General features: G+C 44.1%; 1 protein-coding gene across 1 annotated transcript in view; it reads left to right on the forward strand.

Annotated features, from left to right (window-relative positions):
• The window catches only part of sppl3 (signal peptide peptidase 3), a 35,542-nt gene extending 22,446 nt beyond the window's left edge, over positions 1 to 13,096 (forward strand). The window contains exons 3-10 of the mRNA XM_072659239.1: positions 1,454 to 1,545; positions 3,592 to 3,711; positions 3,865 to 3,943; positions 4,408 to 4,520; positions 6,005 to 6,111; positions 6,535 to 6,889; positions 7,651 to 7,760; positions 9,116 to 13,096. Coding sequence (XP_072515340.1) covers positions 1,454 to 1,545; positions 3,592 to 3,711; positions 3,865 to 3,943; positions 4,408 to 4,520; positions 6,005 to 6,111; positions 6,535 to 6,889; positions 7,651 to 7,760; positions 9,116 to 9,187 — 1,048 coding nt within the window. The 3' untranslated portion in view covers positions 9,188 to 13,096. The remainder of the gene's footprint in view (positions 1 to 1,453; positions 1,546 to 3,591; positions 3,712 to 3,864; positions 3,944 to 4,407; positions 4,521 to 6,004; positions 6,112 to 6,534; positions 6,890 to 7,650; positions 7,761 to 9,115) is intronic.
• Positions 13,097 to 15,796: the final 2,700 nt, after the last annotated feature.

The following is a 15,796-nucleotide window of genomic DNA, read 5'->3' on the forward strand; positions in this document are numbered from 1 at the left end:
GCATCAGTCACCATGTGAAGGATCACAATCACAAATCACATCATGATTAAAACAAATTGTCCGTGGTCCTTTTTGGCCTCCATCCATCCATCCAATACATCCAATTCATCCATATATTCAATTTATCCATCCAGTTGATCCATCCGATCCATCCATCCCATCCATTACATCCATCCATCCAATTTATCCATCCTATCCACCTATTCATCCATCCCATCTATCCAATTTATCCCATCTGTGCAGTGAACACCTACATACGCACCAGTGAAACACACACAGTGGACAGTGAGCACATGTGCCCGGAGCGGTGGGCAGCCAAGAGTGAAGAGCCTTACTCGAGGGGTATCAAATCCACAACCCTGTCATCAATAGCCCGGAGCTCTAACTGCTGAGCCACCACTGCCCCCCAAAAAAAGTTAACCTCTGCATTGGCCGGGGATCGGACCCAGTTGTCCCGCGTGGAAAGCGAGAATTCTACGCTTTAAGTTCGCGTTGGCTCGAAGCTCTTGTGGTTCAGGAAGCATTTATGTAAGGCCTGACTGAGGGTTTTAAAACTGATCCGGCTTTAAGAAGCTAGAAATGAGTCATTTCCGCCTTTATGGTTTTTAATGCCTTCAGGTTCACGTTACAGTTGAACTGATGTGATTAACGGCTGTCAGATTTCTTACAGTTGAACTTCGTTTCAGGGTTATTTCTTCTTTCACACCGTTTTGTGTTCACGTTTCTCTCTTCAGCCCGTTACTGCAATACTAAACTGCAATTACTGCAGTGGTGATTTTCAACCAGTAAAGAGTGGAAAATTAGAGTTAATTAAAATCCTCAGTAATGAGGGAATTATTTCACATTAGACTTGTGTTCGCTTTGCTACAGAAAATAACCTAAGCGATAATAATAATAATAATAATCGTTATTTCAAAGGATCGAAGGACACTGTACTAAATCAACAGTACCGGCAGAATCTTTGCCAACCTTAAAGACTTTATAATTGACTGTTTTGTAAGTCTGCCCGTCTTTATAGTAGGGATGCACCGACCCGGCTTCATCAGTTCCGATACCGATACATAAACTTTACATATCGGTCGATACCAGTCCGATACCATTGTTGTATTAATGAACCGTACACCTCACCATGTGGGAGAGACTTACGGCATCAGGACTGACTTAATCATTACTTTATATAATAAAACAAATGAACACAGATATAAATGTACTAAACTGACATTTGTCATTTATTTATTTATTTGCACATTTAGTTCAGTCTCACACCAACAAATTACAGTGAAAGGATCGGTTCCATGGATCGGCCTAATTATCCAATACCCGATTCAGCTAATTTTGTTTATATCGGGACCGATACCCGATCCTAATATCGAATCGGTGCATCCCTTCTTTTATAGACAGTCGGGGGCAAGTGTAGACTTTACAGCTCTCTAACCTGTGTGTGTCTCCTCAGATCGTTAAACATGGACTGTGAGAATCAGGAAAAGGACAAGGATGGAAATCCCACTGCCACCGGCTCCTTCAACAACAGCAACTCGAACAACAGTGAGTCCAACACCGATCACACACACACATAACTGTCGATGGGGTAATAAAAAAAAAAAAATGTCACTTGTTGTTGTAGTAGTAATAAGAATAGTAATAATAATAATAATATTTCAAGCTGGGCAATATCACTATTTTATCAATTTTGTTATTGTGGACATATACTTTTCTAAGGTTTCAGGTTTCTTCATTAACAGTGTAATTAGACTGAAGGTTTAATTAGATGAAGCTATTAAAGGTTATTAAAGGTTAGGGTGTTATTAAAGGTTAAGGTTTTTGACTTCAATATATACTGCTAATTTATCTACTTGCTGCTGTGACACTGAATTTCCCCACTTTGGGACTAATAAAGGATTATCTTATTGTGATAAATATTGGGTATCGTGACAGTTTTAAATTTCGCGATATAGTATTCTTACCACATCGCCCACCCCTAATAATAATAATAATAATAATAATAATAATAAAAATAGCTTTAATTCTGATCAATAGCGTGTATTTATATAGCTCTCTGATTTAAGGTATTTTCTGCATAGCAGTCGCTTTTTGTCCTTCCACCCCCAAAGGAAAGATTGGTGGAAATTTTGGTACAAGGTTTGTACACTAGCTACATCCTAGCAGCCACCCCATACGCCACAGCAACCACCGATCAACTCCATACTAACAACCTTGAAGGCAGTAGTCCTTCACTTCTAGCTGCACCACTGCAAACGTATAGACGGCTGTTGGAAGTACGTAGTCTAGCAGATCTATAGCACAAACCTGGAATACCAGCACAAACCTTTGAAACAGAATAGCGATTGCTTAGCAACCCCATAGCAACCCTCTAGCAATCATGTAAGATTTTTGGGTCAGCAGTAAAGGCACGTAACCACTGCTCCATTTACTGTATAAAACTTCCTTTTAAAACCTTGTAAACACACAGCAGGACTAAAAACTGTGTGTGTGTGTGGTTAACCATTTATCCTCAGTGTTGCTAGATATCTAGCATCATCTCTGGACTCAACTAGCATCATTACCAACAAAGCGCCAAGTTGGTGTTGTTTACACTGTATATCTGCATATTCATACGTTCCAAATTTTCCAAATGTTCAGAGCAGAGGTAATTGAGTGGCCACAGGGTGAGGTAACCCCAAATACAACACCACACTTGAGAGAAGCAGGTCTCGGTCCGGCCCCTAACAAACCCTGGAGCACTTCCTTTGTGGCGAGGCTGTGATCTGACCTCAATCTGACCCAACCATCAGGTGTGCTCTGCTAGTTTGAGCTGAACAGCTCCCGTAGCCAGGTGTCAACCTGGTAGACTGCCCAGATGAACAGGTGCAGAACCTGGGCCCACCTTCCTGTATTTACTTTCTAGCTCCCGCCTCAGACAGGTCTGACCTATCAGCGGAGAGAACGTTCTCACAGGGTTTGTTGTGATGCATGTTGATGCACTTGAATTTTATTTTTTTGCGTGAAAACAAGCCAAACTTGGGGAAAAATGCTCCAAGTTTGCAAAGGAAATATGATATTTTATCGGAATCGTGATAAATTGTTATTGCGATACAAGCGAGTGTATCGTGGATATCGGCGTTGCTTTAAGAGTGCTGTCCAGCTGTACAGGCCTGTCAATAGAGAGTGTAATCAGTCCTGTTTAATTACATGAACTGCAGCAGATCTTGATTATAAATCACCGTAGTCCTACTGTAGTGTGGGACGTGAGTATTAGAAAAGCATCTGATGTCGCATGCATTTGTACTGTGAAATTGTCTTTAAATATGTAATATTTATTTAATATTTTCACCATATCGCACCAGCCCTACCTCATTCTGCTCCAGAATGTACCGTTCCTTTACAATAACAATAGACAGGGCCGGCCCATCCTGCTCTGGAGGACTAGTGTGTTAATGTACCTCATTGTTCACTGCTCAACTAATGTCTGTTAGTTATTGAAGTTAATTGTGTATGTTAATGTAGTAGTAATTGGCTGGAATAGTAGAGAAGTCAATGGAAGTCCTCACAAATATAGTAATAACAACATGCGCTTGTGTGTGTGTTTTCCAGGTATTCAGACCATAGACTCGACGCAGGCTCTTTTCCTCCCCATCGGAGCCTCCGTCTCTCTGCTCGTCATGTTCTTCTTCTTCGATTCAGTCCAGGTGGTCTTCACCATCTGCACTGCGGGTGCGTATCTCACACTCGCTCACACACTCATGACCTCTCACAAGCTCCTCTCCCACACAACTATCTCGCAGGCATCAGTTTGTCATATTGGAATGACATGGTGACATTTATTCAGCGTTCTCAAGCTCTCCCTATCTCTCTCTCTCTCCCTAGTTCTGGCGACCATTGCGTTTGCATTCCTCCTGTTGCCAATGTGCCAGTATCTGACCAGGCCCTGCTCCCCACAGAACAAGTAAGACTTCACTTCACACTTTACCTCATCCTCAACTCCTCATCCCAAAAGTACTGGATGGAGCTCCACCACCATCATTTCAGTGAACACAGATCTTCCACTCCTCCACAGCTCCTCAATGCTGGGGGGGGCTTTATAATACCCCTCTAGCCCACACCTGGCATTAGGCAGCATGGTGCCAATAGGTTCATGATGTTTATCTGCTCCAGAGAGTCCTATTGTATTGGCAGTACTTCTCTATCGGGACTAGGCGAGCTGTTTGTGTGTGTGATTTGTACATCTGTATCAGGAATGGGTGCAACTTAAAGTGTCTGAATGTGTTTATTAAAAGGGGTGTCCACAAACTTTTGGACATGTATTGTGCTTAACTTTACTTGATGGTAATAATGCTGCAAATACACTGTAGTAAAACACTTTTTTGTGTGTGTGTGTGTGTGTGTGTGTGTGTGTGTGTGTGTGTGTAGGATTTCTTTCGGATGCTGTGGGCGCTTCACTCTGGCAGAGCTTCTCTCCTTCTCGCTCTCTGTGATGCTCGTTCTCATCTGGGTGCTCACAGGACACTGGCTGCTCATGGACGGTAGGTCATCGGAGAGATGCGTCCATCTTTGCGCATTTGCATTTACAACATTTAGCAGATGTTCAGCTATCCGGAGCATGTGTATCCCTCACTAGTGTAAATCTTAGCTTGAGCTGAGATGCTGCCAGATCCAGGACTGAGAGCTGATGCTGGCGGTGAGCTCTTTCAGAAGTGTGATGACACCAGGCTCCCCCACCACCCTTGCCAGACAAGCTGCACACCCTCCTTCCACTGCTACCTGCTTAATGACCATGTTAGACCCTAAATGGAATTGTTAACTATCTGCCACTATTAATATCACCACTATTACCCATCATTCCTCTCATCATTTTTCTGATCATCACTGCCAGGACTATATTCAGTTATTCTACACCAGGATTATTATATTATGATTATGAATATGCTGCACAGCTGAGCAGCACGACAGTTTAGGTGATTTGGTGAATTTTATCAATAATTTATTAATAGTTCTGATCAGAGGAGGACGGGTCGGGTCCCCCTTGTGAGTCTTGGTTCCTCCCAAGGTTTCTTCCTCCAGCTCTGAGGGAGGTTTTCCTTGCCACTGTGGTCTTTGGCTGCTTACTTGGGGGTCTTGGGCTTTTAGGTTGTTGATTTCTTGTGTAAAGCTTTGGGACAAAGCAAAAAAATTATTATAATAAAATAATAATAAACACACACACACACACAGAAAGGTACAGATATAAACATTTACAGAAAATGAACATCTGTACAGCTGTGCAAATAATCATAGTGCAAATGAGCAACATTTGTATCAGTACTGTGTTTCAGTGAAGTCCAGTTTGGTTCAGTGAGGTTTAGAGGCTCAGTTCAGTTATAGATTAGGTCTATAGATTAGGTCTGTGGATTAGGTTTAGGGATTAGGGTGTGAGGTGTCCACTGTGGTTGAGAAGCGCTACAGCTCTGGAATGGGGTGCGCCATTAGTGTGTCGTGTTGTGCTAGATTTGATGGTTCTGAGTCTTCTACCAGAGGGGAGTGTCTGGAAGAGGTGCTGTCCAGGATGAGAGGGGTCAGCTGTAATTTTTCCAGCATGCTTCCTCGCTGTTGGCAGATCACATTCAATGATCCTCCCTGAGGATTTGTCCTGCTGATGTGCAGTACTGAGCAAAAGTTATTATGCTCAGTAAAATTATAATAAATGTTTATTTTATATAACAACTTTGAGTTTGTGCGGAAAACCACTAATATTACAGTGATCGCAGGGAGTTTAATTGGCTATGTATTGAGGAGTTTTAAGCCCAAATATGCAAACGGCCGATCCTGAGCACTGGTCAGATCATATTTAGAGTTGCTGCAGCGTTGCACTAGGTCACAGGACTTGTTTACAAACATAAGAAAAATAAAATTCTGTAATATTGGACTGCATGTTGTGAAAATGTCCTATATTAATTCTTCATATCCAATAGTGCCTATAAGTCTGGACTGTGTTGGTCACCATGTTTTAATGCTGTTGTCTCTTCTGCAGCGCTGGCCATGGGTCTGTGTGTGGCTATGATTGCCTTTGTGCGTCTGCCCAGTCTGAAGGTGTCCTGCCTGCTGCTGTCTGGCCTGCTCATCTACGATGTGTTCTGGGTAAGAACAGCCCAAACACACAGCCACCAGTTGGCATGTGCACATTTATTTATTAATGAATTTATTTGATTTATTTTTCTTATGCCATGTGTTTCTGAAGTATTGAGTGGGGTCCGCTGGCCACATCTCCGCCAGCCATGTGTTATGACATCTCCTCCCCCCCACATTCATCATAATACTGGAGATATTTCTACATTTCTTGGTCGACATTTGGGCAAATGTCAAGGTTTCGATTGACAGCCAGAGGGAAATAGCTCTCCTTTCTTTTTCAGCTCAGACTGAAAACGTCAGCTCTCAGAAAACCTCTGGCTGCTTTAAACAGCAGGGCGTGTGTGTGTGGTCTATCCATACTTCTGTCCGTTTTTATAGATAACATTACGTTGACTGAACAATTCTAAAAATGTACCTTCCTTTCATCTCCAGGTCTTCTTCTCAGCCTACATCTTCAACAGCAACGTCATGGTGAAGGTGGCCACGCAGCCGGCCGATAACCCGCTGGACGTCATCTCGCGTAAGCTGCACCTGGGCCCCGGGATGGGCAGGGACGTGCCCCGCCTCTCCCTGCCGGGTAAGCTGGTGTTTCCCAGCTCCACGGGCAGTCACTTCTCCATGCTGGGCATCGGGGACATAGTCATGCCCGGCCTGCTGCTCTGCTTCGTGCTCCGCTACGATAACTATAAGAAGCAGGCCAGCGGAGAGGTGCCTGGACCGGCCAACATGTCCGGCCGCATGCAGCGGGTTTCCTACTTCCACTGCACTCTCATCGGATACTTTGTGGGTAAGTGTTGGGCAGCTGGCTTCAGCTGTAGACCTGCTAGTTGACTAGTTCCCACACGGGTTGCACAGTGTGGTGCGAGTTTAGGTTTTAATGGAAGATGCAGCGAAATGTCCAATGTCTGATTTACACAGCTTGACAAGGTCCTTCACTGATCTAATCACAGACAGTGCTCCAGCTGTAGCTGCAGCTGAGAGTTTTCAAGGTCTCAATGTCACAGCATTTATGATTCACAATACATGAAATCATGTATATAAAAACATCAGTAGTGGCAGATTCTTAAAAACTACTATTCAGATCCTCTCCTGTACTGAATCCAGTGATTTACTCTCAGCATCTGCTGCTCTTCATCTTATAAACCTGTCTAATTACACTGTTCGTAATGAAACCTGCAGCCGTGTTTATTGATGCTGATGAGATCCTCTTTATGCTTAGAAAAGCATATTATCATCACACTAACAAAATACGATAAAATACTATACAATAAAATATCGCCACATTGCCCAGCTCTATGTCCCAATACTTTTGTCCATGTAATGGCATGTATGTGCAAGTTGCCGTAGACCAGTGGCTTTTCAGGCTGCGGTTTGTGTGAGCGGATTAGTGGGTCATGAGGAAGCCACATCAGAGCGTGGCACTTCCAGACTGCAGAAATGGCAATGTGTCCTTCAACGCGGGCACCAGCGGGGAGCGCGGTCACACGTGCGAGAGGCACATCGGACAGACTGTACGTTTACTGGACCTTTTTCTTCTTTCCCTCTCAGGCCTGCTGACTGCGACCGTGGCCTCGCGGATTCACCGTGCAGCTCAACCAGCTCTGCTCTACCTGGTGCCCTTTACCCTGTTGCCTCTGCTCACCATGGCCTACCTGAAGGTAGGGGTGTGTCTGGGTGTGTGTGTCTGGGTGCACGTGTGTTTAGACACACACAGAAGTCACTGGTAATATCATCAGATTTTCATCAGATCTGATCCTCATATTTGTTGCGCTACATCCAGCTAAACGTGTCCAGTCATGCTCTCTGTGGAAGGACTTGCAGTTTAACTGGTTGAGTTGGCCTAAGCCAAGTCAAGGGTGCCATATTTGATACACAGTTGAGTTTGAGATCTGCAACATCAGTGAGAGAAATAATTAGTCCTTATATAATTGTTAAACCATATATTAATAATAAATTAACTTGAAACGACTTGAAATCTATGAAGAAACCCTAAAACCTAAAACTTTGAGGTGGGGCAGTGTTTAAAGGGTTAATCATTTTTGTGTTTGTTTTAATTATAGTTATATATAAGAAGCACTCCAGTTTTAAGGAACTATAAAATATTGATGGTGTTGAGCGTTGTGGTTGTTATCAAATAATATCATATTATATATATATATATTTATATTTATATAGAAAACAAAAAAAAGGAAAATGTGAGTACCTTGCTCTGTTCTCTTTCAGACAGCACCTAATGCTCCCTTCAATATAAATATGTAAACAATAAATAAACAGGCTTTTCTCTATTCATATTATTATTATTCATAATTAATAAACATATTCATGCTTCAAAGTAAAGAAAAGCTTAATATAAAAAGTAACCCTGGTAACAAACTAGCACAATTGACTCCTGTTTAATGGGAAGCATGAAGGTTGGCAATATGACCATTTTATTGTTACTGTGATACTTTTAGTTATCCTGATAAACCGTGTGCTTTTCTGAATGTACCGGCTCATCATCAGTGCTGATCACTGACCAGCAGCATATTTTATTACAGAGAGCTTCATTAGTCCGGTTTAATTGGATGTTGTGCAGAATATATTGGTTAGAAATGATTGTACCAGTAGTTGAACAGCAGGTTTTCTTTAATCAGACTGTAGTAGAGCGTTTAGTCTTTGTCTGTGTGTCATGAAAATTGTATGATTTCATCACCTACCTAACTTCTCAAGCCAGCTTTTATCTTTTTTATGGTTGATTTATTGATGTTATCTGTTGTTATTCCTCCTATAGAAGATCTACATTCTGAAGCATACAAATGTTATTTATATTTGTAATAATTTTTTATATATATATATATATATATATATATATATATTTTTTTTTTTTTTTTTTTTTTTTTCAGTACTGTTAAATTTAATTTAATTTAATTAAATCCCGTCAGCGGGATGTTCCTTCATTACCGTTTGCTCTTTCTAGATGCTCGTTCTCTGAGAATGGAAACGTGTAACGTGTGTGTGTGTTCGTGTTTCTCAGGGGGACCTGCGACGCATGTGGTCCGAGCCCTTCCACGCCAAGTCCAGCAGCTCCCGATTCCTAGAGGTATGATGCCCCCCATCCAGCTAAACCCACTCCAAGTCAGCGGACAGGCAGCCTTCAGCCTCCCCCACCCCCCCCCGCCTTCCCATCCATCCCACAGAGAGAGGGAGAGAGCATGAGAGAGAGGAGCCGCACTCGTCGTCTTCTCCTCCCATCACCTGTTCTGATGTCGTTCTGATGAGGAGCAAGTTCGTGGACTTCACTGCCAGATGGATTCTACTTCCTCGTCCCTCAGTCGCCCCTCATCTCCACTCAGCCCCCCAGCACCGCCCCCCCCCCCCTCATTTTTCCCCTTTTACTGAAACCGAACTCGCTTCACTTTCTCTACCTCCTGTTTCTTTACTCATTCCACACCTACTTCTCCCTCTCTCTCCCTCCCTCTCTCTCTCATACCCCCCCTCATTTTGCCCCTGTTGGACTGAAAGGCCACACTCCTTACTGGACGTGTTTATGGGACAAAACCGGAGCTCTTTGAGCTCCTTGGTGATGTATGTTTTTTTTCCTCCCCCTCTTCCCATATTTGGCATCATTATGGATCTATGAACTACGAGAATTATGTTGGTGTGTGTTTTTGTTTTTTCATTTTTTTGTTTTTTTTCTTGAACATTGGACAAGAATGCTGGGAGTTTCCCAGCACAGAACAGTGATGAACCCAATAGGGACCAGCACAGACGTCGTTGACAGTGACGACAGCGACAACGATGACAAGGCCACAGACGCTCCTTCACTTTTCCTCTCTTTTTTCTTCCTCCTCCTGTTTTTCCTGTAACATCCCTCTCAATCCACAGGCTCCCGGGCCTCTTGTCCCCAATCTAAAAAAAAAAAAAAACACCCCTCCCCTTCCCCCTCCCCTTTGCAGATACATGTATTTTATTTAGAAAGATTTTATTCTTGGCATATACAGAAATGATACGTTATAAAATTCGAGTGTGTCCTTGCCTTTCGGATGGGCACATAGCTCTATGTATATATGTGTACACATGTATTAGGGTTATCATGTTGGGGTGCGCAAGTGTGTGTGTGAACAGTTATGAAGCGTGAGAGTGTGTGTATGCGAGAGTGTTTTTTTGTGTGTGTGGAGGAATTGTGGTTTCAAACACCCCCCCCCCCCCAAACCCCCCCAAAAAAACTAAATTTGTTGCTTTTAGATGGGATTGTAGTCGGCTGGAATGTTTTCCGTGTGGCTGGCAGGGGTTGATGGGTACGCAGCCTCCTCCTAACCCGCCCCACACACTCGGGGTTGTGTGATTGGGTCTCGAAGCTTTGCTCAGTCACTCCGGAAGTCGGTCAGTGGCACTTTTACTCTGGCCTTTCGTGCAGGTCCCCTTCTGTAAGGCACAGGTTATTATATATAAGGAAGGGGTTGCATGGCTGTGGCACGCCTGTAAAGAGCCAGCGTAGAGACGGAGGCTTCAGGGCTGCTGAAGGGAGACTGTGTGTGTGTGTGTGTGTGTGTGTGTGTGTGTGTGTTTGTGTGTGTGTGTGTGTGTGTGTGTGTGGTATAATGTATGACGTTACCTCAAAGTCTGGTTGGAGCATTCAGAAGACCATTTTTATGACCGCCTAAAGGATCACTCCAGCCTGATCTCTATTGCTGGACTCGACACACTCTTCTAATCCCAGCCGAAGGACAGTGGCCACTGCATTTCTGTTTAGAAGAGTGTGTTGATTTCTGAGAGCAGTTAAACATGTTGGAAGGGTCCTCTGTGGTAATCGACCATGTGCTGCAGATGTGGCCAATAGAGAGCAGGTAGAGGGAGAGATCCTGCAGCGTTCCTTTAAGACCACTTTCCCACTTCCCCCCCTACGGGACGCACACAAGCCGACGAGCACGTCCAGCTGTTTGGTCCTTATTCCTCTTATTACGGTCATTCTTCCCACACATTCTCCCAAAATAAAGGAGCTCGAAATGGTTTCTTGCCATAAAAGAATCACTCTTGATTCCATAAAAAATACCAATAATCATGTACAGAGATGTGAGGGTGAAGAACCAAGTGAAGACCACCTTTGGGTCTTTAACAGGGTCTTCATACTTGCAGACCTCTATTTCAGACATGAAAGAATCATGTGCGAGTGTGTGGAACCTGTAACTTGCTGAAGACGTTAATTAGACCTTACTCGATCGCAAGAAGGACATCGTGTAATGAAGGTATGTGGGTGTGAAGAACCATGAAATTGGTTGAAATCTACTAAATTCATTACCCCTTTAGTAGATTTCTCCCTTACCAACCTCTGTTCCAGATCTGACAGAACCATGTCCCTTAGATCCGTTGACGTGAAGAACCTTTAAACCTGTAGAGAACCTCCACATCAGGAGAAACCCTTCATCAGACCTTCAGATGGTTCCTCAAGCCTGTACAGAGATGGACTAATCATGTAGTAGAGGTGGGTGAGTGTGAGGGGAGGGGGGGGGGGCTCTTCAGGTCAGATCTTTTTTAGAAGGTTCTTCAAACCCCCACACCTCCTCCTCCCAGAACCTGATTCTGCCATGTTTGTAGGAGTGTGTGCAGACGAGGGACCGTGACCGTCACCTTTAGACCTTCTCTAACCCACACACACACCTCTTCAGGCCTTCAGTTGATGTGAAGGTTCTTGACAGGTTTAAGGGATCTTCTCGCTCACTTCACAGCCCCTATCTGAACATGGTTCTCTATGGAACCAAAGCTGGTGGTTCTTCTTTGGTATCGTTCAAAGCTCAAACCATTTAAAGCACCTTTATTATTTTTCAGACTATTACAATATTTTCAGCTGTTCGGAGAGACTGGAATTGAAATAAGCGTGTGTGTGTGTGTGTGTGTGTGTGTGTGTGTGTGTGTGTGTGTGTGTGTGTGTGTGTGTGTGTGTGTGCGAGCGAGAGAGATGCTGTTGGTTGTCTGAGGTCTAATTTTTTTTTTTTTTTTTTATAAATTAAACCTGTTACCTGTTGGTTGTTTGTTTGTTTTAATGCTGCGAGTTGTCTGGTCCTGCATGTGAAGTGTATAGTGCGTTCTTCACACTGCGTTTCCAGGGCAACCACAGTGGTAGTGTGACGACTCTGGGACATCAGTGCCACAGTCGCGGGTCGGAGGGACGAACGGTCGCACAAAAACAAAAAAAAATAAAGAAAGAAAAGAGAACCGGAGAACTCGAGGGTCGGACACAATCCGGACGGCTCCGCCTCGGCCCTGGCTCTCGCACAAAGGCGCAAGGACCTGAGTGAAAACAGCCTTAGCAACGTTTCCTCAACGTTTAGTCTGGCTGTTTTTTGTTTTGTGGGGTTTTTTTGGGGTTTTTTTTTGTTTTCTTTATTTTGTTTGTTTTTGGGGGGGTTGGTTTTGTTTTTGTTTTTTTGTTTTGTTTTTTTCTTCGTCTGGCTGACGGACACTAGCCAGCCGGAACTTTGCGGAGCATTACAGACGTCAGTTTACCCACAGTTCCCGTTCATCTGCCCCCACCAGCCACCCGTACAGACATTTACGAGAAAATTAAATAAAGTCGAGGATTATGGTGATTGCATTGAAAATAAAAATAAATGTTTTCATTTTTTATGGCAGATTCTTTCTTGTTTTTGGTTGTTTTATCCCCCTTTGTATTTTTTTCCACTTTTCTTAGTGTTGTAGATTCATTTTATACCTTTTTCCTCCTTTTCTCCCACTTTTTTTTTCTTCTCCTTTCTCCTCCCCTCTCCCATGGACCTCCCTGCCAGCAGAGGGGGCTAAGCTCTCAGCCTGAGCTCTGCTGGTGTGTTCACAATTACAGCCAAAAGGATTCTGTATAAATGTGGAGTAAAACTAAATTAAGAACTGTGTAGTGAAAACATGGGTCCTGACGAGCTGTACCTGAAACATTTCATCTCCCTTAACCCTGCCCCCCCAAACCCCCCCCCCCCCCCCCCCTTCAGTCAGGATTCTGCTGTAAATAAACGTGACTCTAACTGTATCCTGCCTGGTTACTGTCTCGCACCACCCTCTTCCTCCTGGGTCTATACACTGGTCAGCCATTACATTAGCACCACCTTCGTCTACAAGGGCTCCTGTCAGGGGCAGGGATCTACATGTCGGGCAGCAGGTGAACAGTCCGCTCTTGAATGTGAAGAAGAAGTGAAATCTGAAACACTTTGACCAGAACCAAACTATGAGGTTCTAGATAAACAACTGGGGCAGAACATCTACAAAACATCAGGCAGGTATTGTGGTGGGGAGGTTATGCAGTGGTCAGTACCTGCCCAAAGTGCTCCAAGGAAGGGCGACCGGTGAACCAGCCTGCTCTTGGAGGCCTCACCTCACACTTACAGGACTTGGAGGATCTGCTGCCAATGTCTGAAGGGGTCCAGATATCGCAGGGCCCCTTCTAAGGTCTTGTGGAGTCCATGCCTCAAAGGGAACCGACTCAATATTTAATATTCAATATTTAATGTGTTTAATGAGTTGGAGTTGGGATCATCATCATCCAACATCCTCGCCTCACTAACGCTCTGGTTGCTGTATGCAATCAAATCCCCACAGCAATGTTCCTGCAAAATCTAGTAGAAAGTCTAGTCTTCTTCTCTGGACAGTAGAGACTCCAACAAAAGCAGGATCAGCTCTTTTTAATAGCCTTGATGTCAGAAGAAACAGTGAAAGAGCAAGTGTCCCAATACTTTTGTCCATATCTCCGGAGTCTCTTTTCTAGGTTTGAGTTGATGGTGCTTTACTGTGGATCACCCCTCTCACTCTGGAGCTGCAGGGGTTTATTTTACACCGGTGCTGAGAGGTTCTGGGCGGGCTCAGAAGAATACTCCACACTCAGCAGACAGGCCAATCAGCATTTCTGTCTTCAGTGACGACGGCAGCGTTTGTGAGGCACTGCTCTATCATTCTGGTTCTTCGGCACAGCGAACGCCTTGGAGAGGTTGTTAAAGCATGCTAATGCAACAGCTTCCTTCCTCCTCCGCCTGAAGGCTTCGTTCAGGGTAGACAGTTGACCGACACGCTTCCTGCTATCAGCAGCTCACATCTGTGAAGATTTCCCCTCCCACTGCTGTGGGCCTTCTCAGAAATGTAGGCCTGTACCCAGCCTGCAGCGTGTGGGCTAGGGGGGTTCCAGGTGGCTCCTACATGCCCAAATGGCTCCTATCGTACAATGCAGGCAGGGCCCATATGTAACCCTCCTAGTCCCAGTTGGATATACATGTGGGACCAATGTGGCACATTCTAGGCCATTCCAAAGGGTTTACTTACTGTACCGACATGCTGGCCAGCTCAAGCTAGTCAGGCTGGTTAGGCTGGTTGACCTGCTTAGCTCTTCCCCATATAAGGTATGTTTGAGTTTGAGTCTGATGATTGAGCTGATGGTTGAGTTGATGGTTTAGCTGATGGTTGAGCTGATGGTTGAGTTGATGGTTTAGCTGATGGTTGAGTTGATGGTTGAGTTGATGGTTTAGCTGATGGTTGAGTTGATGGTTGAGTTGATGGTTTAGCTGATGGTTGAGCTGATGGTTGAGTTGATGGTTGAGCTGATGGTTTAGCTGATGGTTTAGCTGATGGTTGAGTTGATGGTTGAGCTGATGGTTTAGCTGATGGTTTAGCTGATGGTTGAGCTGATGGTTGAGTTGATGGTTTAGCTGATGGTTTAGCTGATGGTTGAGTTGATGGTTGAGTTGATGGTTTAGCTGATGGTTTAGCTGATGGTTGAGTTGATGGTTGAGCTGATGGTTGAGCTGATGGTTGAGTTGATGGTTTAGCTGATGGTTTAGCTGATGGTTGAGTTGATGGTTTAGCTGATGGTTTAGCTGATGGTTGAGTTGATGGTTGTGTTGATGGTTTAGCTGATGGTTGAGCTGATGGTTGAGTTGATGGTTTAGCTGATGGTTTAGCTGATGGTTGAGTTGATGGTTTAGCTGATGGTTGAGTTGATGGTTTAGCTGATGGTTGAGCTGATGGTTTAGCTGATGGTTGAGTTGATGGTTTAGCTGATGGTTGAGCTGATGGTTGAGTTGATGGTTTAGCTGATGGTTGAGTTGATGGTTTAGCTGATGGTTGAGCTGATGGTTGAGTTGATGGTTTAGCTGATGGTTGAGTTGATGGTTTAGCTGATGGTTTAGCTGATGGTTGAGTTGATGGTTGAGCTGATGGTTGAGTTGATGGTTTAGCTGATGGTTGAGCTGATGGTTGAGCTGATGGTTTAGTTGATGGTTTAGCTGATGGTTGAGTTGATGGTTGAGCTGATGGTTGAGTTGATGGTTTAGCTGATGGTTTAGCTGATGGTTGAGTTGATGGTTGAGCTGATGGTTGAGTTGATGGTTTAGCTGATGGTTGAGTTGATGGTTGAGTTGATGGTTGAGTTGATGGTTGAGCTGATGGTTGATGGTTGAGTTGATGGTTGAGCTGATGGTTGAGTTGATGGTTTAGCTGATGGTTTAGCTGATGGTTGAGTTGATGGTTGAGTTGATGGTTGAGTTGATGGTTGAGTTGATGGTTGAGCTGATGGTTGAGTTGATGGTTTAGCTGATGGTTGAGTTGATGGTTTAGCTGATGGTTGAGTTGATGGTTTAGCTGATGGTTGAGCTGATGGTTGAGCTGATGGTTTAGCTGATGGTTTAGCTGATGGTTGAGTTGATGGTTGAGCTGATGGTTTAGCTGATGGTTGAGTTGATGGTTG

This window comes from Salminus brasiliensis, chromosome 16 (genome assembly GCF_030463535.1).
Source record: "Salminus brasiliensis chromosome 16, fSalBra1.hap2, whole genome shotgun sequence".
Taxonomy (NCBI): Eukaryota; Metazoa; Chordata; class Actinopteri; order Characiformes; family Bryconidae; genus Salminus; species Salminus brasiliensis.